Raw genomic sequence first — 25,271 nt, 5'->3', positions numbered from 1 at the left:
AAACTAATGCTCTATCTAAAAAAGAAAGTGGGGGTAACCAACAAAGACCTACTGTGTAGCACATGGAAATCTGCTCAATGTTATGTGGCGGCCTGGATGGGAGCAGGGTTTGGGGGAGAATGGATACACATACATGTAAGGCTGAGTCTCTCTGCTGTCACCTGAAACTATCACAGCTGTTAATCAGTTATACCCCAATACAAAGTAAAAAGTTAAAAAAAAAAAAAAAAAAAAGATTACCTTGCAGTACTACAAAGCATGACCATGATATCCAATTGACAGCAAGGCCTATCCATGGTGGCTCAAAAATCAGTGAAAACCCTTCAAACAGCTCACCAGATAACTGCCTAACAAAAGCCCGGGGGATTTTTCTGAAGAAAACTGCGAGCTATGTAAACTTCAAGATGCCAGCTGCTCCAGATTAGGTGTTGACAAACCATGGCCCAAGCTGGCTGCCTGCTTTTCTAAATAAAGTTTTATTGCAATACATCCACACCCCTTATTTTCTGCATCGTCCGGGTCTGCTTCCATACTACAAAAGCAGAGCTAAAGAGTTGCAGCACAGGCTTTATGGCCTACAAAGCCTAAAACCTTGACTTTCTGACCTTTTAAGTTTGCTGAGGCCTGCAATATAAAACCCAAAGAAGTTGACTTATAAAAGAACAGCCAATCCATTGAAGTGTCCCTGCATTCTCGATATGAGAACTGCAGAATAGCCAGAGGCTGCTGAATACAAATGGGGTTCCTTTGGAAAGTGATAATCCACTCACACTTCTTGGGGAGATGATAAAATGGGCCTTCTTTATGAGAGGTCTAGGATCATCCCCAAATATCAGCTGAATAACAACTGTTAAGTTTTCAGAACAGGGCAACAACTCTAGGCCTCTGAGAAAACATAGTGATCACACTGCTGGACACACAAAGAATGGCAAAGTATATCTTAAAGCCTTGGCCCAGATGGAATTAGCCAAAGCAGTTAATAACTACAATTGTGAAAGCCTCCAAATCTACCCAAAACAGTTTCAAAATAACCAATGTATTAAATAACTATATTAGAATAATGAAAAATTATTAGACAGTAATAAAGTCACTAGTTGAGGCGATTTTTAAACAAACACTATATAAAAACAGAATTTTCTCATATCAAATTTGTAGTAGCTTAAGCCAGTGAGAGTCAGAAAGAGATACACTTTCAATATTTTTCCTGCCTCTAATGTATCCTCCACTTTGCAGGGATTTTTTTTTTCCCTCTTTTTCCCCCCTCCTCCACTCCTATGACAAAGTTAGGTCACTTTGTCATATTTTCTAAGTTGTTACAAGCCATGAGAAATGACTGAACAAAATGAGCTACAAATAAGCAGAGTTTATGAATCCTTAAGATCTCACATAATTAAGTGAAATTCCCCCACATTAACAGGAAAACTCAGCTGGATGAGAGGTTTTCAGCAGTGAGCTTGTCTCAAAATGGATGACCACCTCTCAAGGGACTAACACAGCTCCAGGGTAGCTGAACGCTCTGTCCAAGGAGGACAGGTACTGGCATATTAAATCACTGAATTCATTACCAAAGGAGATGGTAAATAAAGGTAGTTCAGAAAATTTCCATTTTCAGCAATGAAAGCATTACATTTTCTAAAATACGGTTAGCTGTTTAAAAAGTGAAATGGGTGCCATTTTCTCACACTAAAATGTACTGCAGTTCATTTTTAAAAATCACCTAAAGCAATTGGAAAATCAACACAACTGCAAAGACAGGGACTATGGAAAACAACTTCTAGAAATAATTCGGCTTTAGTTTTAAAGACAGAGTAAACCTCTCCCTTTCATAAAAACACTGGGCTCTTCAATATAACTTCTCAAATGCTGGTTACATGATACTGATGGAAGTGATTGAAGCTTATTTTAAAGGCTCAAATTTTAAACATACAGAGCCAACTAAAGATTCAGGTGGACACAGGGACTCTTTCTCTTTTATAAACAACCTCTCTAGGGCTGACTTAAGCTTCCACAATATTAAACAGGGCCTTTCTTTTACCTGTGATCTTCCGTCTCCTCCCATGAAGATGCTATGAAAGTACTAAATGAGACTAATTTCCCCATTTGGTAGGAAAAAGCAAACATTCTGTGTAGATGGGGAGAAACCAGAACACAGTACCTTGGAGGTGCAGGTGCGAAAGGAGGCTTCTCTGAGGTCTAGGCATTCATAGTAAGGGGAAGAAGGACCAGGAAAAGAACAAAAAAACAGGGTAAGTGGCTCTGAAATACTGAGGATTAAAGGACTCTTGGTATCACGGGGTGTACAGAACTTACTTGATCGCTGTCACTGTCCTCACTGTCACTGAGCTGAAGGTCATCTTTGAGCATGCTGGAACAAGCAGGGGCAGAGACATTGCAGAATTTAAAATAATGTCCAAAAACGCTTTTTCACATTTAAACAGGAAAAAGTGCTTAATGAAGCACTTAATGAAGAGGGAGTGGGACAGGTATAACTTTTTTTAATTCACCAAATGCTTCATTTTCGTGGAAATGTTAAGTTTTCCAATTTAAACACAGAAACTTGTTCAGTCCAAGCTCCTTATCATTTCAAAGCTGAATGTTTCACACATTCAGAGCATTAAAAGCAGAACTACAAGTTCTACAAGGGGTTTGTTGCCAGCCCTGAGACTTAAGTTCCCAGGTCCACACAAAGAAAACAAACAAAAACAGTGCCAGAAGTACTATTATTAATTAATACTTATGTATTATATTATTCTAATAATACTTTTCATTAACTAAATTATTAAATAATATTATTAATTTAAAAGTACTATATAAATTTAATAAATACAGAAAAAGATGTATGAAGCTTATTGAGGCAACTGTCACCAGTTACATTACATCTTTGTCCAAAAGACATTATTAACATTGAACTTTTTTACACACACACAAACCTCTTCTTCTGTCTGCTTGAACACTAATCAGTGGACAAAGCAGTAGTAATGCAAATAGGATTGCTGTCTAAAAAATTATTAACCTTACTGCTATCATTCAGGTAGAAATTATGAAAGAAACTCAGTTCATGTCCTCAAAGTTATATTAAGACTTATCTCTAGGCATTCAGGTTTATGATGAACCTAAATATTAAAAGCAAACATTTTCCAATCTGTACATGTTTATTCTGATCTTAGTCCCTTCCCTACCCCTCCTCTTCTTTACCTCCTCCATGGAGATATCCAACATCAAAGGAATAAATCAATAATTGTTCCCTCCCACTTCCCCAAAATTTACAAGCATGACTATTTGAGGAAATGTTGCAAGTGAAACTGGGGGAAAAAATAGGGAGTATTAGTGATGTTCCAAAAAGCAAATTATATAGAAGTTACAATCCTTCAGTGCTTCTAAAAATACCTCTTCAATATTCTTATCAACAATTTTTATTGCAAACTCAATTGTTCAGTCACTAACCTACCACTGAAGTAAGCAGGCATTATTTTTTGGGGAATCTATGGTAAAAAAAAAAAAAAATCACTTCAAATGCACTAAAAAACATCTTGTGATAAGTTTTTTCACAAAAAATGAAAACTGTTAGCCACTTGTAAACATAGACCTTGCTCAATATTTATCTATGTGTGTTCGGCTGTGTCCGACTCTTTGCAATCCTTCAGACTGTAGCCCACTAGGTTCCTCTGTCCATGGGTTTCTCCAGGCAAGAATACTGAAGTGGGTTGCCATTTCCTCCTCCAGGGGATCTTCCTGACCCAGGGATCGAACCTGAGTCTTCTGAATCTCCTGCCACCTGGGAAGCCCAATATTTACTAAGTAGAAGCTAAATTCCTATTTTAGCAAGGCTAGAAGACACAGCCTTCAGATGCAGAACTTGGCAGCAGCAATCATAATGATGTACAAGAAAAAGTTATTCAACAGGTTTATTGCTTTAAAAACAGAAGACAAAAGATACATCTTTCTGTAAAGCAATTATCCTTCAATAAAAAAATTGATAAAAAAAAAAAAGATATATCTTTGGAACAAATGTTAGATATAATATAACTAGGGGAAAAAAAAAAAAAACCTGGCAAAGTATATTCAATATAAACCAGCAACAACAAAACCACAGTAAATGGACCTCTTTGTTTCCCAGTCATTGGGTTTGTTTTGTATAAAGCTGATTTGCCTTAATTTCCTGAAACATCAATGATCATGTAATCCAACCACACTTCCTGTTGCAAGCAGAGGACTAACTAAAAACTTTGTTTGCTTAGCTACTGAATGCTGAGCTTCTGTGCGTATATACTCTCAAGTCAGAAAGTATATAAGATACTGTATGTGCAGTTAACTCAGAAAGGACTTGTTCTGACTTCTACTCTGCCTGCTCTGAGGGAATAAAAAGGGACTATAAAAATGCTGTCCTAGATCCTTCTCCTCTTCAGAGCATTAGGTAGGCAGATGATAACAAAATAGGCCTGCAGGTTATCCAAGACCGAAAGGGCTGACCGATAGTGACCTGTAAAAAAGACTGCTGAAGATACCTCCAAAGAAGCATTAACTCAAAAAAGAAAAAAAAGAGAGAGAAGAAACCAATAATGTCAAACAAAACCAAACACTTATGTAGGATGTACTAAGGATTTACATGTGGTATTAGGTTGGCCAAAAAGTTCCTTTGGGTTGTCCATGCCATCTTACAGGAAAGACTGAACAAACTTAATGGTCAATCAAACATTTCACTTAATCAAAATTCATGGGCATAATTTATTTGACACAAGAGTCAGCAGACATAATGTATTATGTCTTGCAACTGAGCCAACAGTAGCCATAGAATCTTCCAGAAACCAAGGTTTATTCTATCATTAGCAATGGGTAGCTCAATATAAATCAGTAGTGGGGGAAGAGATATTTTTCTCAAATTTTGGATAACAAACATATATTGCATCTCTAAAAAGAAAAAAGGTTAGTTAAAAAACATGACTAAGGTTTGTTAATATAGAAAATTAAACATCAATGCCATTATAATTTTTTAAAAAAGAATCTACATAGTTGGGGAAAAATGTTACTTGAGGACAGGTAAAGGTGTTATGTTTAAAGGGATCAGTTGCTAAACTCCCCTACTTGTGCCACAAATACCTGAATTTGAGGCCATGCATATCACTAAATTACCATACCAGTTATGTTTTAGGGTATTCATATAAGATAAATTACTATACTATGCTTCATATACTATACTCTATTGATATATGCAATAGACTGGTCTTTGAATGTAAAGATGACAAATTACAGCACATCTGGGTGAGCACCTTTGCACCAACTAAAAGACAAGCAAACCTCTTAGATCTAATCTCCTTCATACCAATAAACCTAAGTTAAGAAATGTAAGACCCGAGGGCCATACTGAACTGTAAGCTTTTCTGAGGTAGGATCAAGTCATTTTCGCCTTCATATTTTATCTAGAAGTTGGTAGGCAGCCTAAGAAACTGGTTGAATGAACAGCTTCCCTTTTGCTGATTAAGTAACAGTACCACATAGCTGTGTCCTTTCTGTGATCTGAACTTGCACTGATTCTATGCACATCCCCATGGGCTGGCTCTGATCACCCCCTCACATCCTAAGGGATGAGGAAACAGCTGAGAATAGTCACCTAACTTGCCTAAAATCATGAAGTTGGTTATATGCTGGAGCTGGCACGCAAAAGCCATTTCATTGGATGCCATCTCCTAGCTCTGGCCAACATAGGACAGTCGTTAAAAAACCTAACCGAGGGAATGAAAACGAAGTGCCAGAAGCCACTGAGAGAAAGACTCAAGTTTAAAAGAAAGTAAGAACTATACTGCTGGAGTAAAATGAATACACTATTCTCCTCCTGCCTTCAATCTTTCCCAGCATCAGGGTCTATTCAAATGAGTCAGTTCTTTGCATCAGGTGGCCAAAGTATGGGAGTTTCAGCTTCAGTCCTTTCAATGAATATTCAGGACTGATTTTCCTTTAGGATGGACTGGTTTACATACTATTTAAACTGGTCAAATAACGAATTTCATTTCCAAACTTCAAGGGGGGGGAAAAAAAGTTATTTCAAAGCATATGGAACCATATGGCCAGGCCTGGTACTGTTCAAAAGAAAGCAAATGCTCAGGTAAAGCGACTCTTTGAACTACCATGTAGGTTTAACCACATTTTACATGATCGGTTACGTAAACTTCTTACTGAAGGGTTACAAACAATCCTCAAACCCTTTGTACAAATGCATTCCTCAGACAGCTGTTCTGCAAAGCTGAAAGAGCTGCATACAGGTTCCAGCAGGCATGCTTCAGCAGCTCAGAGCCTGCTGGTTACTGTGTGAAGACACACCAGACAAGCCTTTATTCTTTTACTATCCCTTAGTACTAGGCTTACCCAAAGCTTCAACTGCCAATACGCTGTAACATCTTAATTCAGAACCCCAAACTCTTTCAGTACACTGATTTCTTGGCTTAACATTTCCTATGATCGGGCCATACCTTTGATTTGGAAAAGAGCAAGTGGAGGCAAGCTCAAAGTAGTTGCTTGCGATTAATAAGTCACAACCCTGGCATGAGGTGTGCCCACAATGGCAAATGAAGTGATATGTACTTTTCAAAAACCACTAATGAGCATGTGAGAACGTGTAAACCTGCACAATTCTCATATTGCCCAAATGTTAAAATCACCTCAGGATTTGATTTCTTTTTTGGTGACGTGCAGAAATAAGGACTGCAAATGCTATGTGCAGCAGGTGATGGGAGGTGACAAGTTATTTAGAGGGCTCCACATACCATAAATTTTTAAAAAATGAAAAAGTGGAGCCCCTAAGACACTGTGACACAATATAAAAGGGGAGACTCTCCAAATGGTGACAGTAATTGGCAGAATTCAAGTTTATGAAGAGACCGTCGTCTATGGGAGATGGTGGGCTAACAGGGAAAAGTGACTGGATACAGGATTCACTATAGTATGTGACCTTAAGGTTAATAAGGCAAGAATTATAGCTAGAGGTGTGAAAGATTATTTAAACTCCACAGATGAAGTGAAGATTTTCTGAAGTCAGACAAGGATATGAGAAAAATCACAAGGGTATAAATGAGGGAGAAGTCGGAGTCTGTGTGTGTTAATAGCTCCATCATGTCCGATTCTCTGTGACCCTATAGACCACAGCCAGATATGTTCTTCCATCCATGGGATTCTCCAGGCAAAAATACTGGAGTGCGTAGCCATTCCCTTCTCCAGGGGATCTTCCCAATCGAGGGATCAAACCCAGGTCTGTATTGCAAGCAGATTCTTTACCGTCTGAGCCACCAGGGAAACCCATTAAAGTTAATAAATAAGATTAAGTCATTAAGTATGATAAATAAGATACTAGTACAAGATAACATACTAGGCAACTGGAAACAAAATCTAGAAAAATGATTACTGAAAATGATATTCTATTAAACATTGCTTATAGGTATTTAATCAAGTTTATGTGCAATGTTTTTTCCTTCTATATTTACTGAGTATTTACTATGTCCCAGGCCCTGCTCTGGACTTTATGGATACAACTCTAAGCAGACAGAAATCCCTGTCTTGTGCACTCAGAGCCCAGGGGAGGCAGGTAAGTAACCAAGCTACATTCTTTCTCAATGTATAACAAGCCTGCAGAGGGAAGAAAAGCATGAAAGAGAAAGATGGGCATGGGTTGTTCTTCTACATCAGGTTAGTTAGGGAAGACTGTACTGATAAAAGGGATGACATCCAAGGAGGGAACTGAAAGGAGGAGGGAACACAGTGCAAGAAATGGAGGAGGGTGATTAGGACACAGAAAACAGGAACAAGGCCAGTGTGGCCAGAGTGGGAAGTATGTGTGTGAGTTTGGGGTGTTGGGGGCGCATACAGGAGGAGGTGAAGAGGTAGGTTATAGGTTATGGAAGGCCTTGGAGGCCTCTGCAGGGTGGCTGAGTAGGCAAACTCTGGGGTCACTTACTCGAGTAAATTAGCAGTATGATTAAAAATAAGACTTAAACAGTCCCTTAAGGACACCCTTGAAGTCATGTCTTCCATATGCAAATAATTACTTCAGAGTAGTCCCTTCCACTAGACCCTAGACAGCACATTAAAAAAGCAGAGACATTACTCTGCTGACAAAGGACCATCTAGTCAAAGCTATGCTTTTTCCAGTAGTCATGTATGGATGTGAGAGTTGGACTATAACAAAAGCTGAGCGCTGAAGAATTGATGCTTTTGAATTGTGGTGTTGGAGAAGACTCTTGAGAGTCCCTTGGAGATCCAACCAGTCAATCCTAAAGGAAATCAGTCCTGAGTGTTCACTGGAAGGACTGATGATGAAGCTGAAACTCCAATACTTTGGCCACCTGATGCGAAGAGCTGACTCATTGAAAAAGACCCTGATGCTAGGAAAGATTGAAGGCAGGAGAAGGGGATGACAGAGGATGGGGTGGTTGGATGGCATCACTGACTCGATGAACATGAGTCTGAGCAAGCTCCGGGAGTTGGTGATGGACAGGGAAGCCTGGTGTGCTGCAATCCATGGGGTTGCAAAGAGTCAGACACGACTGAGGGACTGAACTGAACTGAGTCACTTCCAATAAGAATTGTTACTGCTCAGTCACTCAGCCACGTCTGACTCTTTGCAACCCCATGGACTGTAGCACGCCTGGCTCTTCTGTCCTCCGCTCTCTTCTGGTTTGCTCAAATTCATGTCCATTGAGTCAGTGATGCTATCTAGCAACCTCATCCTCTGCTGGCCCCTTCTCCTTTTGCCATCAATCTCACCCAGCATCAGGGTCTTTTCCCTCAGCATCATTCCTTCAGTGAACGTTCAGGGTTGATTTCCTTGGTTTTCAAATGCCTTCAGAGCCTGCAGCCCATCAAGCCCCTTTTAAGGTGGCAAGTATTATCTGCCTCCCTCTCACCATTCAGGTTCCAGATCAAATGCCACCTTCTCTGAGACACTTTCCTGAGCCTCCCAGAAGTATCAACACCATCACCACCCCAAATGCCTCCTCAAGCCTGTCCCTATCACATCACCTAGTTTGTATTATATGCCACCTGCATTTAGTTACAAGGCATGGAAGACAAGGGCTTTATCTTATTGGCTACTGTTTCCCCAAGCACCAGCCACACAGCATGTGTTTAAGAATTAAGTACTGAATGGATGAATGGAGGCAACTTTTGGAAGCATCTCCAAATTGCCTGGCACCAAGCCCAGAGAATAATATTTATATAATTGGGGTCAAAGCATGTTAAAGAATGAGAATGATTTTTCTCATGCATAACATAAACAAACTCATTTACGTAACACCTACTGTACAACAGGCACTTGATAAACTTATTCTTCTTGTCCATTTCATTTGACCTTTGGTCTAAGACCAAGTATATATTATCATAAAGGGGTGCTCCCAGAATAGTTCAAGCCATCATTTGAGAAATATATATAGATCCAAGGGGAATACTTTAGAGATGATTGTCTAGCACTTTAGCAGTATTTTTTATAATTATTTAAAAGATGCTTTGGACTTCCCTGGTGGTCCAGTGGTTAAGAATCCATCTGCCTAGGGGAGCGCGGTGGGACCGCGAAAGGAGGGCGCCCTGGGCCCTCCTCCCTGCCCCCCCCAAAAAAAAAAGAATCCATCTGCCAAATCAGGGGACACAGGTTCAATAACCGGTCCGAGAGGAGTCCACTTGCCTTGGGGCAACTACTGGCCCACATGCCATAACTACTAAAGCCCGTGTGCCTACAGCCTGTGCTCTGAAACAAGAGAAGCCATTGCAATGAGAAGCCCAGGCACAGCAATGAAGACCCAGCACAGCCAAAAAGTTAATATAAAAATACATATATGTGTGTCATTTCATGGCTTCACCAGAATATCCCTTCAATATTATGCAAGTCCCTAGCATAAATTTGCATACAATGTTAAGTTAAATATTGTCCTGCATGAGATCCTAGAATATGGTCTACTAAAGCCAGAAATCCAAGACTTAAATTGACTATTCCAAAAGACTGTAATTCTACCATGAAAGGAGGTGCTTCTGCATTTGGGAGTTTTACCATTTTCCAAATATTGATTTATGTGTTCCGGTAACTGTAATTCTGAAATAAGCAAATTTTTCAAACACTGTTCAGAATGACCACTTGTTTGCTTTCACCCAAGCACGGAAATTTTCAGTACCCAGTATTATAAATTCTCACATCTTCCATAGCATGGCTAATAGTAACTCATTTAAAAAAAAAAGAAAAAAAGCTATAATCCTTATTCTCTTTCATTTAATACCTCTACTTTTTTCTCTTGAAAAACAGAACATTTTCTTCTATATCTAGGTCACTAAAATAATTATGAATACCAGTAACTTTGGATTCACAATTACTTATTCAGTTGGGAATAAAAACAGAGTGCATCTTTTTCTAGCAATGCCAGATATTTGAGAACCAAGAATTATTATTATTAATGAAAAGCTCTTTATTTCCATTCTGCGAAGCTGAAGGTTTAGGTAGACGTACAAATGTATCACTGACCAGCACAAATGTATGTTCCTTGTTTTCAAAAGAGCTGATGAACTGTGAATAAGGGACAGGGGTATACTCACAAGGACAAATAATTTATAAGTTTAGCCCCTTAGGGTAACTTCTACTATTAATACTTCTTCCAAACATTTATCAGCAAATAGCCCTTTAAGTCAGAGCTGTCAACTGAAATAAAGATCTCAGGTGAGACACCTTCATAAAGCACAAACTTTTTTGTTAACTGAAGTTCAGCTGACTTATAATGTTGTGTTAATTTCTGCTGTTCAGCAAAGTGATTCAGTTTTACACACACACACACACACACACACACACACACACATATAAGTGAAAGTGTTAGTCGCTCAGTTGTGTCTCTTTGGGACTTTATGGACAGTAGCATGCCAGGCTCCTCTGTCCATGGAATTTTCCAGGCCAGAATACTGGAATGGGTTGCCATTCCCTTCTCCAGGGGATCTTCCAAACCCAGGGATTGAACCCTGGGTCTCCTGCATTGGCAGATGCATACTTTACCATCTGAGCCACCAGTGAACCCCGATTGAACTTCCAGGACAATCCCAACCCCAGTCTTCAGGTTCAAATGCTTCCCCTCATGTGAAAAGAGATGTTCCAAGAAAGTGATAAAAATTTCAAATTGCTGGGCTTCCCTGGTGACTCAGTGGTAAAGAATCTACCTGCTAATGCAGGAGACACGGATCTGATCCCTGGATCCAGGAAGATCCCACATGCTGTGCAGCTATAAAGACCCAGCACAGTCATAAATAAATATATTTAAAAATTATATTTAAAAAAAAAATTATATTTTCAAATTGCTGTAATTGCTCACTGCTCTAACTGATGATTTCTGCAGCAAAAACAAACATAACGGAGGGCACCATCTAGTCAGGACTTGGCAATGTGGGGGGAGGTAGAGGGTGGGAAGGAGAAGCAAGTCAGTCACAACAATGCCCATCAACTGCTGTATAGTTTCTAAAACATTAGCACGTTATCCCTTTTGAGAGGCTGGCAAAAGCACTGGTACTAGGAAACTGTGTCTGAATGTACTATCCACGATCACACACATGAAGGAAATAATGTTGCTCTTGTTATTAAGTCATAGCCAACTCTTTGTGACCCCATGGACTGTAGCCCACCAGGCTCCTCTTTCCATGGGGAAACTCCAGGCAAGAATAATGGAGTGGGTTGCCATGCCCTCCTCCATGGGATCTTCCTGACCCAGGGACTACACCCATGTCTCCTGCTTGGCAGGGAGATTCTTTATCACTGAGCCACCTGGGAAGCCCAAAGGGCATTAACAGCTGTACAGAAAAAGAAAATACTTTGTACTGTGCCCTGAGAACTCAACAGACCTAAGTCTTAGAAAGGCAGAGAATTCCAAAGCTAGGAGCCCTTAAATCAACATCCCCTCCCCTAAACTTGGGAGCAAATAGCATTGGATTCCTAGCTAATCCCTCCCCAGTGGTGCGTGGTAGAATGAATTCATCACTTGACAGCTAACTAGAGTTCCAACTACAGAGATTAAAAGTAACGGATTCAAGACATTTCTGTCACACCTACATTCTTCTACCACCTGGCTACTGCCCCCAAGTCTGAACAGATGTTAAAAGTTAACACAGACTCTCCACAGCTTATTCTCCGGTACCAGGTCTTCTGTTCCCCCCTTTTATAAGCACCATTCCACTTTTGCAAGGAGGCCCAAGTACTAGGAACTCTGAAAGAAAAAGTATTAAGGCCTAGATTGATTTTTAAAACCAAAGTACAAATGACCCTGAAATTAACATCTTCTTTCCTGACATCCAAAGTGCATTAGACGGTCTCCCTGCCAGGCTCTGTGCCATTCAGACAGTTTAACTGCTTGTCAAAGAACCTCAGGCTGACACAAGATCAGATGAGCCTGTGAGCGCTAAGAGATCGGCCATACGAACTCTGAAACAACACTTGCACTCCACAGAGTTAACTGGGACTTGGCTGTCATCCAATCTCCATAAAAGTGAATCTTTTCCCCATTGGGACATTTCATGTCGGCACTAATCAACACTGCCAACCCCCTGGGCATACAACCCACCATATTCATCCAGCCTCAAGACTTCTCTCTCCTACATCCCTCTTGTTCTCTCTACCTGCACCAGACCCTGCTTTCCTCCCTTCTCCAAATCTATTAGGATCAAAACAAATGTTCTTCTCCAGGTTAATTTTATACATGGCAAAGCAATAGTTTTTATCCAGAAAACACGACAGGGACTTCCCCAGTGGTCCAGTGGTTAAGAAGCCGCCTGCCAACGCAGGGGACACAGGTGCAATCCCTGGTCCGGGAAGATTCCACATGCCACGGGGCAACGAAGCCGGCGCACCACGACATTTGAGCCCCAGTGCCGTAGAGCCCATGCTCTGTGATGAGAGAAGCCACGGCAGTGAGAAGCCCAGGTACCACACCTAGAGAGCAGCCCCTGCTCGCTGCAACTAGAGAAAGCCCTTGCACAGCTACGAAGACCCAGTACAGCCAAAAAATAAATATACATGTAAATTATTTAAAATTTTTCAAATTAAAAAATAGAGAAAACACTACACGTGTCACAGGATATGAGCTATCTGTTACAAAGTTGCAGATACCTCTGATTTCAGTGGTTTAACTCACTTCATCAGGAGAGCAACCCCAAGTAGCAACATGGTCAGAGAAAACGCTCTGAGTCCCTACGAACGACCTCAGTCTGAAAGCGGATGGAAACCGGAGTGGGCAGGGGCAGCTCGGGCCGGGTCAGATCCAGCTGCCTTTCTCCCTCTGCACACCGGCCGAGGACACAGCCCCTTCCGTCCTTTGGTGCAGCTGCACCCGCTTGCTCTGCTCCGCAGGGAGCTCCTGGTCTCTGCCCTTATTGCCCAGTTCTTGTTCGGTTGCAAGCGCTTCAACTTGCCTTCCCTCCCTCGCTGCCCTCGATAAAGACATTAGCCGGACCCTCTTATGGTCTATGCGGCTTTACTACCAACCATCACACCAAGAGCACAAGGTGTACAGCCTGAGGGACCTCACAGAGCATCCACAGGGTTACTGCAAGTGTGAGTGTGTCCCTGGAGGTGTCCTGTCGCTCCTTCACCAGCCATCAACTGGCTTAACCAGCCACCTGCACCTCTAAATGCAGTCTAAGGTGGTGATTCTCGAGCTGCAGAACGCAGGAGTAAAAACAAATTTATTTTTAAGCAAAAAGAAAGGGAAAAAGAAAAGGCAAAAACAACAACAACAAAAAGGCCAAGAATAACTAACATGGGGTTAATTTTTTTTCTAGTAAAGGAGAATAAAGCAAAAATTCATCAATAGGTTTTTATTATACACCCAAATCCAACCTGGAAACTATAATAAATTTTTCTTTTCAACAACAAAAACAACAACAACAAAAATAACCAAACTATTTTTTTTCTTACTTTACCATCAAGAAGTCAAAGTAACTACATCGAGGACCGGGCACTGGAAATAGTTATTTTACCCAGTCTCATATTCAGTCATGGTGAAGACAGAAAACAACCTCTTTGCCTCAACTATACAGTTTCCAAAATACTCAACCCAGCACAGCACCGCCTTCCAAAAATGCATGGGACAAATACTAGGCCTTAAAATAAGAAGAAAGTTGAAGTCCTCGGAGGCAAGCAATGCTGTGTTAGTAACTGATCAAACATCTGAGGCGAGAAAGATCTCCTCACTCACTAGCTGAACCACTGCTAGTCATGAAAAGAATTATTACTTCAATACCACCAAGAAATGACAAATTAGGTCAAAATGCTGGTTTAAAAATCTCTACTATGTAGTTTCAACTGTTTCAAAAACCCCAAACATATCTGGACTTACTTGGCCTTAATAAAGAACAGCTGGGCAGCAAGACATTCTTTATTAGTTAAAACGAGGCCAAAAAAGTGGCAGAAAATCTGAAACTGTGCACATCCCCCCAGATTTGCTTCCAAAAGCTAAAGTTATTTAAGACTGAAATTTATAAAGCTAAAACCTTCTATTTTCCAGAGTTAACATGTAAATAACAGCTCAAATGCCTTTCTTTTTGAGAAAACCCCTTAGCAAACGCTTAAGGTGCCTAAACTTTCAACGGGAGAACTTAACCCCAATAGAAATGTAGGTCATTTCTTCCCATCACAACTCAGCAGTGTTTTATGAGTCATCTTTTGAAAGCAAGGGGCGGGGGGGTGAATCTAAGCAACAGATTTACATGGGAAATTATAACGTTATAAACTTTTAATAAACAAAAGCATGTTACTTACGATGTTCCCTGCTGAGAATTACTGTGAGCTTTTGAAGATGTATCATATTGTTCTGTGGAGGAGGGAAAAATGATCAGAGAGCATAATGACAAATTCGAGACTGTTAGTTATAAATCCCCTCTTTTTTTTTTCCTGCTATCTCCCCACCACCTTTTCACCTAAACACTTAGTAAATTTTGTCAACAGAGAGCTATTATAATATAACATTTATGTTACACCTTGAGAGAGGGCTTGCTCAGAACTGGAAAACCCTGAGTACTACCCTGCCAGCCGACCCCACCTGGTTTGATGTCACATATCCATCAGCGATTTGCTAGCACTTTCTTTCACAGCCTCTGTCTTTGGCCGCCTGTGCTCCCACCTATCCCCCCATCTTTCAACACCCCTGATTCATTCATTCAACTGCTGGTCACAAACTGCCTTTTAGACACCAAGATGCTCAAGACATTTGCCCCTGTCCTCAATGAGCGTACAGCAGACTGAGGGACAGCAAACAGGAACACGAAGCTACAACCCTAGGCAGTGAGAGATCAGTACACAAACCCATCATCTAAATGAAACGTCCTGGGAATCTAGAGATTCATCACTCCACTGGTCGTGATGAAAGAAGGCAAATCAGAAAAGAAAGAAAATTAATTGTGTGTGTTGCAAAGGATGGGTGAGATTTTTTAGTAGAAATGACTGTGGGCAAGAGGGAGATAAGGGTGAAGGTGGGCCTCGGGCAGAACAGACAATGTGAGGGAAGGCAGGAAAGTGGGAGCAACTGAAATGGTGCAGATGAGAAAGGGGAAGGCTGGGGTGCAGAGTGTGTGGAGGGCAGCATGAGGGGCCCGGGGGAGGTCAGAGGGCTCCAAGGGCCATATGGGACATTAATACTTTGAGGCGCCACCAGGGCACGATACAACAGTTTCTCAGAAAGAGTAACCTGCTGGTGCCACCTGACATAACCCAGAAAGGAACAGGAAATGTTAAGTGTAGAGACTGAAGAGCAGCTGGGAGACCGTGTCTGTGTCTGGACCTGATGCAGAAGCTGAATGGCAACATGGGTGCCTTTCAGAAGCAGGGAGTAGAGTAACCACAAATGGCCCAGGAGACCCTTGAATAACTGCAGTTCAGGGCTTCATCCTCATGGGGGCAGCAGCTCTTACCTGGTATTTTTAGATCATTTCCCCATCTGGCTAGCAAATTAGGGCTGGGATTACAAATTAAAGGGGCTAAAGTCCATGCACACAGGCTCCCACACAGACATCCTGACCAGGTCCTAAGCTCCATGAGGCTCTGGTAATCCTCAAGCAGCTGTGTTTTTTGCACATGTGGACATAAATCCTGGGACATACAGGGATGTATATATGGGATATACTTCATTCTCTGTGTGCGTGCATGCGAAACCGCTTCAGTCATGTCTGAATCTTTGTAACCCCATGGACTGCAGCTCACCAGGCTCCTCTGTTCATGGGATTCTCCAGGCAAGAATACTGGAGTGGGTTGCTGTGCCCACCTCCAAGGGATCTTCCTGACCCAGGGATCAAACTCCCATCTCTTTTGTCTCCTGCCTTGGCAAGCGGGTTCTTTACCACTTCATTCTCTACAGACTCCAAAAGTTTTCATTAAATTTGAATTTGCTTGTTGGGCATACTTTGAGAAACAGATGTCACACTTCACTTTGCTGAAAGCTATTATCTGCACATACTCCACTCCATCTTAGAGCAACACACAACCAGACCCCTCTCGGGTCCGATTAGCGCCTTCCCCCACACCCACCCACATTCTCACAGGGGTAAACCAGCTTTCCAGAACCCATAGACAAAATGGCAGCAGCATAGAAGACCCCAAGGTAACAAGCATTTGCTGAGCCCAGACCTATAGAAGACCTGCCAGCATCTGAAAACTTCTCATCAGGGCAAGGAGGACTCAGCCTACACTATTCCACAGGCCTGGAGGGCCTCCACCCCTGGCCAAGTTCAACTGTATTTTGCTAAAAGGAGAAATCACACAATTTAAAGGATCACAGGGTCTTTTTAAACCAGGAGGTAGCAATCATGCAAGCTGTGAGTGACTCAGTAGAAGGCATATAATATGCATGACTGGCAGCCCTAGAAGGTATGGCGGGGGGGAGTTGGGGGGTGGAGGAGCAAGGACAGGGGTACATAGCAGTCCTGCCCACAGCTGAGCTGTGCCACTTCACTTGTAATCTATCTTTGGATAGGCTGCCAAGAGGTTAAGAAACAAAGATTTCCCAATCTCCCCAATGCCATGCAAGATGGTCAGGTCCATATCTCTGCATTTGGGGGAAATTCAGTTAGGAATTATTTACAAGGTCTTACTCAGTATCTGTAGAGCAGGGAGCAGCAAACTTTTTCTGTAAAGGTCTGATGGTAACTATTTTAAACTTTGCTTGCTATATAGCATGGGACTAATAATAAATGAATGAGCATGGCTGTGTCCTAATAAAACCCTCTTTACAAAAACTAGCTGGACACCAGATTTGACTCTTAGGCTATAGGCTTCCCCTATTCTAGAGGAAGACTTTGCCACTTCTTGTTTTTCCTCATCTCTTTTGTTCTCCTCAAATCCTTGCAATTGAAACAACTGGATAATCAAGGGAAAAATATAAGTGAGGGAAAAGAATGAGATGCAGAGATCTGAAGAGTTACCTTCATGGAATATCTATGAGCAACCTTCTCTCACACGTATAAACACACCACACACCTTACTTTGGTCTCCCTAAGCCCTGTGAAGACCAATGCATCGTAACTTGGGCACTTACCATATGTTGATGAACTAAATGACTGGAAGTACATCAGTCATGTTTGTAAGGCTTGAAATGCCTTGGATATAGTTGGGAAACAAAGAATTTAGTGAACCAAAGGGTTACGGATGAAGAGAAAGGCTAAACGCAGTTAAGGTTCTGTTTCCTCCTGAATTCTCCAGTATTTACAATCCATTTTAAAGAACCAAAAAAGAATTACATGGCCAATATATACAGAAGGTCTAAAGAAGCTGTGTGTTCGCTTCCTTGCAGAAATTTCTTTTGTTTAAAATAAACACAAGAAACACAGAAAATACTCCAATCTGTTCTTTTATACAATTCCTGGGTAACAATGCTTTTAGAGTCACTCTCAAGATATTGATCACATGTCAGGTAATGCCAAATTATATTTGTTAGGTACTTTAGTAAGACACTTTCATTAACTCTCCGCGTTAATCTGAAATTCCACCTAGAGAACAGCTTTATATTTGCCCTTCCCAGCTTTAACCTCATCTCTGCTGAGGTTAACCTCATCATTTTCCATGAATGTTTTCTATATTAAAACAGTAAAAAACATGCTTTATTCTCCAATGCCATAATCAGTTCCACATATTTACTTACTTTGGTTTGAGACTGCAGAACTGATATGCTGAGAATCCTAGAAAGAAAAATGAAAATCTCTAGTTAATAAAATATTAAGGTTTGTAAATCCAAGGTTGTGCCACTGCTGATTCTGATCAATGCTGATAAATCTAATTTTTACATAAAATGGGTTTTATGTCTTCTGCTGTTCCCTAGAGTTCATTTTTCCTTCCAAAGTATAATGTTTTACCTTAAAATCAATAATGAATTATATTTTTTAAGAAAAAAATTATCACTAGAAAATATGTTTAGTATCTAACATGGCAAATTCTGGTTTGGGTAGATTAAATTCTCAATGACATCATGGAAAGGAATAGTGATAATATGTCAACAATATGCATGTATACCAGGCTGGATTGAACACAGATCTGAGGTGACATTTCTATATTCTGAAGGTTATCCAAAAGTACAAAAACCAAAACCAAAAAAAAGGGGCAATGTTTTTAATATATTGTTCACAAATACTTCAAAAGAATCTTGTAAGTCAGCAATTTACCTTGCTATTAAAACCACCACAAATGTAGCTGATCACATTAAAACTTTTAAGCAATGCAGGAGGTATGACAAGTGTAAAAGTGTGTCTGTATGTACCTAAATTCTGAAGTAGGAAACAGACATGCCACCTCACTTTTCCCCCTGTACCTCTGTTGTTCCCCCTAAGGAAAAGACTCTTAAAAAAAAAAAAAAAAAAAAAGAATTTATTATAAAGTCTTGATTACTTTCATACTCTACAAAATCCTACACACATGTAAGACGTTCTTATTGACATAACTGAAGAGTGAAGAAGCATTTGAAAGCATTAGGAAGCGCTTTAGGAGCTGAATTAATTGCAATGTTAACCTATTCTCTAAAGAGTTCAACAAATAGTACTTGATTAATCCAGCACACAGCAATACTTCAGACCTTGTCACTGGTGTGGATGAAGTGCCTGCTAGACTCGTAAGGAATTACCTTTGTGGGAAAAGGAAATTTGGAGGGCTCAGCTGTACTAGGCGTGTGTATTGCTGTCAAAGGAGGAGGCCATGAGTGGGTCATTTCCTGGAAAGAGATTTGGAACGGGAAGAAAAAGTAAATTATAAATAGAACATTTATTGCTACTTAAGTCAACTTTTTAAACGGAATGCACAGTGGAGTGATGGTAAATGGAAAGTAAAATCTTAAAAGTTATTTCAGTGACTTAAAAAATAAAAATTCCTACTTGGTGGGCTCTGTTCAAAAGCTGAAGCTCTCCAACAAACAAAACTCAGAAGAGATCAGTTTGAAGAAGGAAAACAAGAGCACAGAACATGAATGGTCTGAACATTCTGAACAGCATGAAGCATAAAAAACGGTAGTAGGTGTTACCGGCTTATGTAACTACGAACACTCAGTCCTGTCTCAATGCTTGCTTTCTTCCTCAGCGTCTTTATTGCATTTCCTGGAATTATTTAAGTTCAAAGGAAGAAGAACTTTCCTGTTTGACTTAAGCAAACAAGTAATTCAGGTCACTTGTTCCACTTGGGAGAGTTTTAATGGATTTGACCCTTCCCTGGTACACATTATTAGGACATAAGAACTTTTGCAGAGAAGGCGTTAAAAAGCAACTGGCCCTTTCCATTAACAGAAGTTTCATTTCTATTCACTGTTTACATGCAAGCAAGATTTGTTTTACAAATTAATATGTTTCTCTTGACATGAGTCCTGTTTTTCTAAGCTCATTCACTTGCTAAAAAACCAGTGGGTCTGTGACAACCTAGAGGCGTGGCGTGGGGTGGGGCGGGTGAGAGGGGGCTTCAGGAGGGAGGGGACATCTGTACACCTCTGGCTGATTCACGCTGTTGTATGGCAGACACTAACACAACACGGTAAAGCAATTATCCCCCAGTTAAAAATAATTTTTTACAAATGAGAAACAAAATGTCAGATGAAAGGTGTCTAATTGCAAATATGCACACACAACACGTATGCATGCACACACTTTGTTCAAGAGTTCAAACAGCCACTGGAGATTATCACCAGACCTTTCCTTTCACAGCTGAGAAAAACGAGGTCTAAAATGCCAGGGGCAGGTCCCCCAGGAAGCTGAGAGCTGCGAGTGCAGGGAATGGCCCCTCTGCGGCCGTTCTAAGAGAAAAAAACCCATCCCCGCACGGGCCAGACCTGCCGGGAAAACTGGCTGAAGGTCTGACAGGCAACCCTCCAGTAGTAGGCTGGGGCCCCCAGATGACGCCGTGTTACCTCCCCTGTACAAGGCACTGTGCTTTTACCCCATCTCCCCTAGAAATGCCATCTGATGCTTGTGACACCTGGAAATGGAGCTGGAGGCAAAGTATCCCCATTGCCCACCTCCACCCATATCCTCCCCACCAGGCCCTGCAGCTGCCCTCAGGTTGCAGAGGCCCAGGACAGACATAAAGCACCGGGCACAGTGACAAGCAAAGTAACCGATGCTGGCTTCAGGAATTTTTGTTAAAGGTGATATCATGCCCTCGTTCACTCGACTAACCATTGTTCAGTACAAAAGAGGAAATCTAAACGAAAATAGAATGGAAAGAGTAACAGCTCTGGAGCCAAAGTCCCAGAAAGGATCTTAACTCTCTTGACTCTGCTGCTCAGGTTAGCCTGAGGGGTTTGCATGCTCCAAGCCTCAGTTCCCAGGAATAGGCAGGCGAAGACCAGTTCTTTTTCCAAAGTATAAAGTGCTGGAGGGACTTGCCTGGTGGTCCACTCTCTGAGCTTTCATGGAACTCTGCTCAATGTTATGTGGCAGTCTGGATGGGTGGGAAGTTCGGGGGAGAATGGATCCATGTATGTGTATGGCTGTGTCCCTTTGCTGTCCAACTAAAACTACCACAACATTGATAATTGGCTATATCCCAACACTAAACAAAAAAAGTTTTTTTCTTTTTTAATGTACCATAAAAAGAAAAAGAAGACTCTGCTTTCACAGTAGGGGACACAGGTTTGATCCCTGGTTGGGAAACGAAGATTCCACAGGCTATGTGGCCAAAGACAAAGAAGAAAACCATAAACCAAAGAAACAAAAATAAAGTGTTGGAATATATGATCAGAGAAAGCAATTAAAAGCACTACAGCTTTTAATTAAAAGCCTAGATTTTAAAGAACTTCAAAACTGCACCAAAGAGTTTCCTGCTGTTTTATTTATCCGACTATACTTGAAGGTGTGGGACCATAAAAACAATGGTTATGATGTAAGAACATGTAATAACTGAGGCGTCTGAAAGTACCACCCTTCGGTCTTCCAAGAATTTCTTTAGAATTCCGACAGTGTCTATGACTTTTAGTCACCAGTGATTCCCAAGAAACATCCATTGTCCTCTCAGTGCCTAAGGCTGCTCCCAACTATTAAATTAGGCAGTTGGAAAAGTGTGTAAACTCTTTCAGGCCTTAAGTGGTTTGCTGGGAGTGTGAAAAGAATTTATATACTTCCCTAAACGCTGAGCTTACAAGAAGTGAGGCCTTAGGAGGATTGGGGCCATAAGGAGAGGAGGCTGCCCAGAATCGCTGGGCCCTGAATTAACCCCCTGCTTCACCAATGGCTTATCACGTGAATGGGAGTAAGTCACTGAGCACCTGCTTCGCTCCTGACCTTCCAGGTGCCATTGCTCCTATCTCCCCCCACCCTCCACCCTGTTCATTTTGCTCCAGACTCACCGCTCCTCTAATACGCCGACCTGCTCTCACCTCAAGGCTTCTGCCCTCTTTCCTCTGCTTTCTCGTCCATTCACTTGCCTGCTCTAAGACTCACAGCACTTACCAACAGCTGACACTTACATATTTATCTTCCCCCTCCGTGATCTTCACGAGAGGAAGGGATTCCTATTCCTATGGCATTTATTCTAGTGCTGAGAAAAGTATGTGTGTCTTCACAGATACTTGCGGAATAAATCAATGAGTGAGCAAATCATGGTGCTACCACTCACTGGACCAGTGTCCCTGGAATGCTGCACAGAGATAATGTAGAAAAAAAAAAACAAAACACTGCAGAAACCTCCCCAAAAGGCTCTCCAGGCTGTGGCCCTGGAAATGGAAAACCTGAGCCGTTTCACATGCCCACTGAGTGCACCATCCCCGTCTGGACCCTTGCTGATAACCAATCCCCGGTTTCTGGTAGAGTCTGTCTATTTTCTCACCCTGCCGGTCTGCTCGAGTCATAGGCTACCACTGCCCCTTCAGTAAAAGACTTCCACTGTTAGTATTTCCACCGGAGAACCAAACAATATCGGGGACTAGTTACTGTTTCTATCGCCCGTCAGGAAGATCTTTGTTAGGATTCCTGGCAGTCTTCGTAAATTACTGGCAGGAGATAAGAACAGGAACCACTAGGCAGAGGGAAGTTATCTGGATGGACAACAAAGAGGGACAGCTGCATTTGACCCTGGAGTCATCTACTATCTACCAGCCTGGGGCTGTCACTCCACTCAGGAGGAGACTGAAGTCCAGCGACCTCCATCCACGCCCCTCTTCAACCAGCATAACCTACAATTTACTTTCTCTACTATGATCTCCAAATGAACACACTCACCCGTGGCTTGCATTAACCATCTACTTTCAAGGATTTCCAGGTAAGCAAGAACCCATTAACGTGATGTTGGCAGAGAGGCGAGGGAGGAAGGACTAGTTTATTAAATTAAAAGTGCTCTCCTGATGGTCTAATACCATCACCTTACATAAAGGATTTGACAAGTCACATAGCGCATCAAAACACAAGAGAAGCATCTGACACATGCAGGAGGCGAATAATCAGTATTGTTGCATTTACTTTTGAAACAACCATGGAACAAATCACACACAATTTCAGAGAAAATGCTAAGGTCATATTTTACAACTAAGACATGTACTACTTTCATGACTCATCTTACCAAAGAATTTCAAAAATACCAGAGGGAAAAGATAGAACAAAAGCCCAATCAAGAGTGCTTATTAGTACTTATTTGCTGATTGGCAAAAAATTCTCATTTTCAGCCAGTACAAAGTACGTTTCCTTAGAGGTATTTCTTAGAAAATTCTAACTATAAAAGTAGGGGACCAAAGACAGTAAAAACAAAACTAATGGAACTGTCTCCCGAACATTTGGTTAGATACCACATTTGTCAAAAATTGTACAAGTGAGAAGGTAACCAACACACTTAATTACTGGTTTCAGCACCAACTCACTTAATACTTCACAATGAAAAATTAAGCCAAAAATAACTGGGTAAACATATACTTTGAGGGAAAAAAGTATACAGTAGAGATAAAAATTAATAGGTACAAGTGTCACTTTTCTTCTACTTAAAAAAGAAACCAACCAAAATTCAGAAACGTTATAGTAAAAGATAAAGTGAGAGTATCACTAAAAGTTACATGGAAAAAAATTAAAAGCTAGAGAGGAGGAATGAGAAATAAACAAAATTCTCAGTTATTATACCTACTGAACTTGAGCATTAAATTTAGCTCTAAACTTCCTGGAAATTAAAGCCAAAATGGGAACCATAACAGTTTGTATAATTCTCTGCTAAAAAGAAAGCATGCTGGTTCACGAGGAGAATTTTTTTTCCCTGGAGCTGAATTCTAGAAGGAATTTGTCATCCGTGTGCAAGGAAAACTGAACAAATGGATAATGGCTTCAATGATATATTTGTAGAGGCAGCACAAATGTTCCTAGCATGGTCTCAATCAACAAGAGCAAAAAATAACCCTTTCAAGGGAGGTCTAAAGATGTCCATATACTTTCTGTTTTTCTTTTTATCCCTTTAAAAAATTCACGGTCTCATTGAAGATGGGCCCGCACCAATGATGTGTCTCCTATAAAACACCAAGAGGTGAAAATCAAGCACTCCTTAACCCAGGGTGCCTCCCACTGCAGCAACACAGGGAGTCTCCTCTCTGGGGGGTTAGGGGGGTAAGGGGTGGGAGTGTTGGTGACTGATTCCCTTGAGTTTTTTATCAGAAAAGCCTGAAGGAGAGGTCCAAAAACTCTGGTCCAAATGTCTTGAAGTTTGTAGAGTTCATTTCAATTAAAATCTGTCAGGGAGTCTGATGGTTTCCTAAGCCTCCTTTTCTTATTATTCTGGTTAATTTGCTTTGGGAGGTATGATAGGGAGGAGGCGAACTATTTAAAGGAGTTCGGAATATCAAGTGTTCATTCAAGTCAAAGAAAATGAATATATGTCTGCCTACTTAAGTGTGTCTTCAAGCGAGGAATAATTATCAATCAGCTCACCTTCAGAATCTCTTCAACACAATGGACTTCATTGGAGTAGGTCTGCTATAAGGGAAAAGCAAGAAAAAGATTAGCAAATAAAACAAAGATTAGCACACAAACAAAAAACAACTAAAGCGCTGGTATTAGTGGATGCTATTAGTACTTACAGCAATACTTCTTGTAAGGAGAATCACCCCAGGGCCCCCCCTTTTATTACTACTAATAGCTAAGTATGAGAAACTTCACATTCTAGATGAGATAAAACCAGAGATAAACCTGACCTAATTGTGAAAAAAAGGGTTCTGCTGGAGACAATGACAGATGAATTGTGACCCGCAGGTCAAGAGCTTCTGATGGAACATGTGTACATTAAAGAAAACGAGTACATTAGTGAATCTAGGGGAATAATAGATATAACAAGAGTGGAGGCAGAAAGGGAAAACCTGTAATTTTGCTGCTTCGCAGCAACATCTGTCCACTGAGCCAAGTTACATGAACACAAAGATGGCGATCATCCTGAATGTCTTACTGAGCCCACAGTAAGGAAGTCAGACTCCAATCAAGCACAGATTTTACGGTGAGAGTCTGCCAAAAATAAGTCTTAAAGTTGAATGCTAAGAGTCGGACACGACTGAGTGACTTTACTTTCACTTTTCACTTGCACACATTGGAGAAGGAAATGGCAACCCACTCCAGTGTTCTTGCCTGGAGAATCCCAGGGACGGGGGAGCCTGGTGGGCTGCCGTCTACGGGATCACACAGAGTCGGACATGACTGAAGTGACTTAGCAGCAGCCCTACTTGAAGTCAGCATTTCCATCTGTAGACATACACGCGCGCACACACACACACAATATTGCCCCAGAGACCGACCCTAAGGAGAGAGATTACCTAGCTTCTTAGAGCAAAGACCCTCTTGCTTACTCCTGGGTAAAT

At 41.2% G+C, this 25,271-nt stretch overlaps 1 protein-coding gene across 5 annotated transcripts in view; it reads right to left on the bottom strand.

The window, feature by feature from the left end:
• Positions 1–25,271, bottom strand: part of AFF1 (AF4/FMR2 family member 1) — a 197,542-nt gene that overhangs the window by 34,518 nt on the left and 137,753 nt on the right. For 4 of the 5 annotated variants that reach the window (XM_043448188.1, XM_043448189.1, XM_043448190.1 and 1 more), the window contains 6 exons: positions 24,355–24,399; positions 19,101–19,187; positions 18,129–18,165; positions 14,759–14,810; positions 2,311–2,365; positions 2,156–2,193 (listed from right to left, as the gene is read on the bottom strand). In XM_043448188.1, the coding sequence (XP_043304123.1) occupies positions 2,156–2,193; positions 2,311–2,365; positions 14,759–14,810; positions 18,129–18,165; positions 19,101–19,187; positions 24,355–24,399 (314 nt within the window). The remainder of the gene's footprint in view (positions 1–2,155; positions 2,194–2,310; positions 2,366–14,758; positions 14,811–18,128; positions 18,166–19,100; positions 19,188–24,354; positions 24,400–25,271) is intronic. The other variant, XM_043448192.1, reaches the window with a different exon arrangement.

The sequence above is a fragment of the Cervus canadensis genome, chromosome 26, assembly GCF_019320065.1.
Source record: "Cervus canadensis isolate Bull #8, Minnesota chromosome 26, ASM1932006v1, whole genome shotgun sequence".
NCBI lineage: Eukaryota > Metazoa > Chordata > Mammalia > Artiodactyla > Cervidae > Cervus > Cervus canadensis.
Note: the sequence above shows the minus strand (reverse complement) of the source record. Positions and strands in the feature narration are given on the sequence as shown.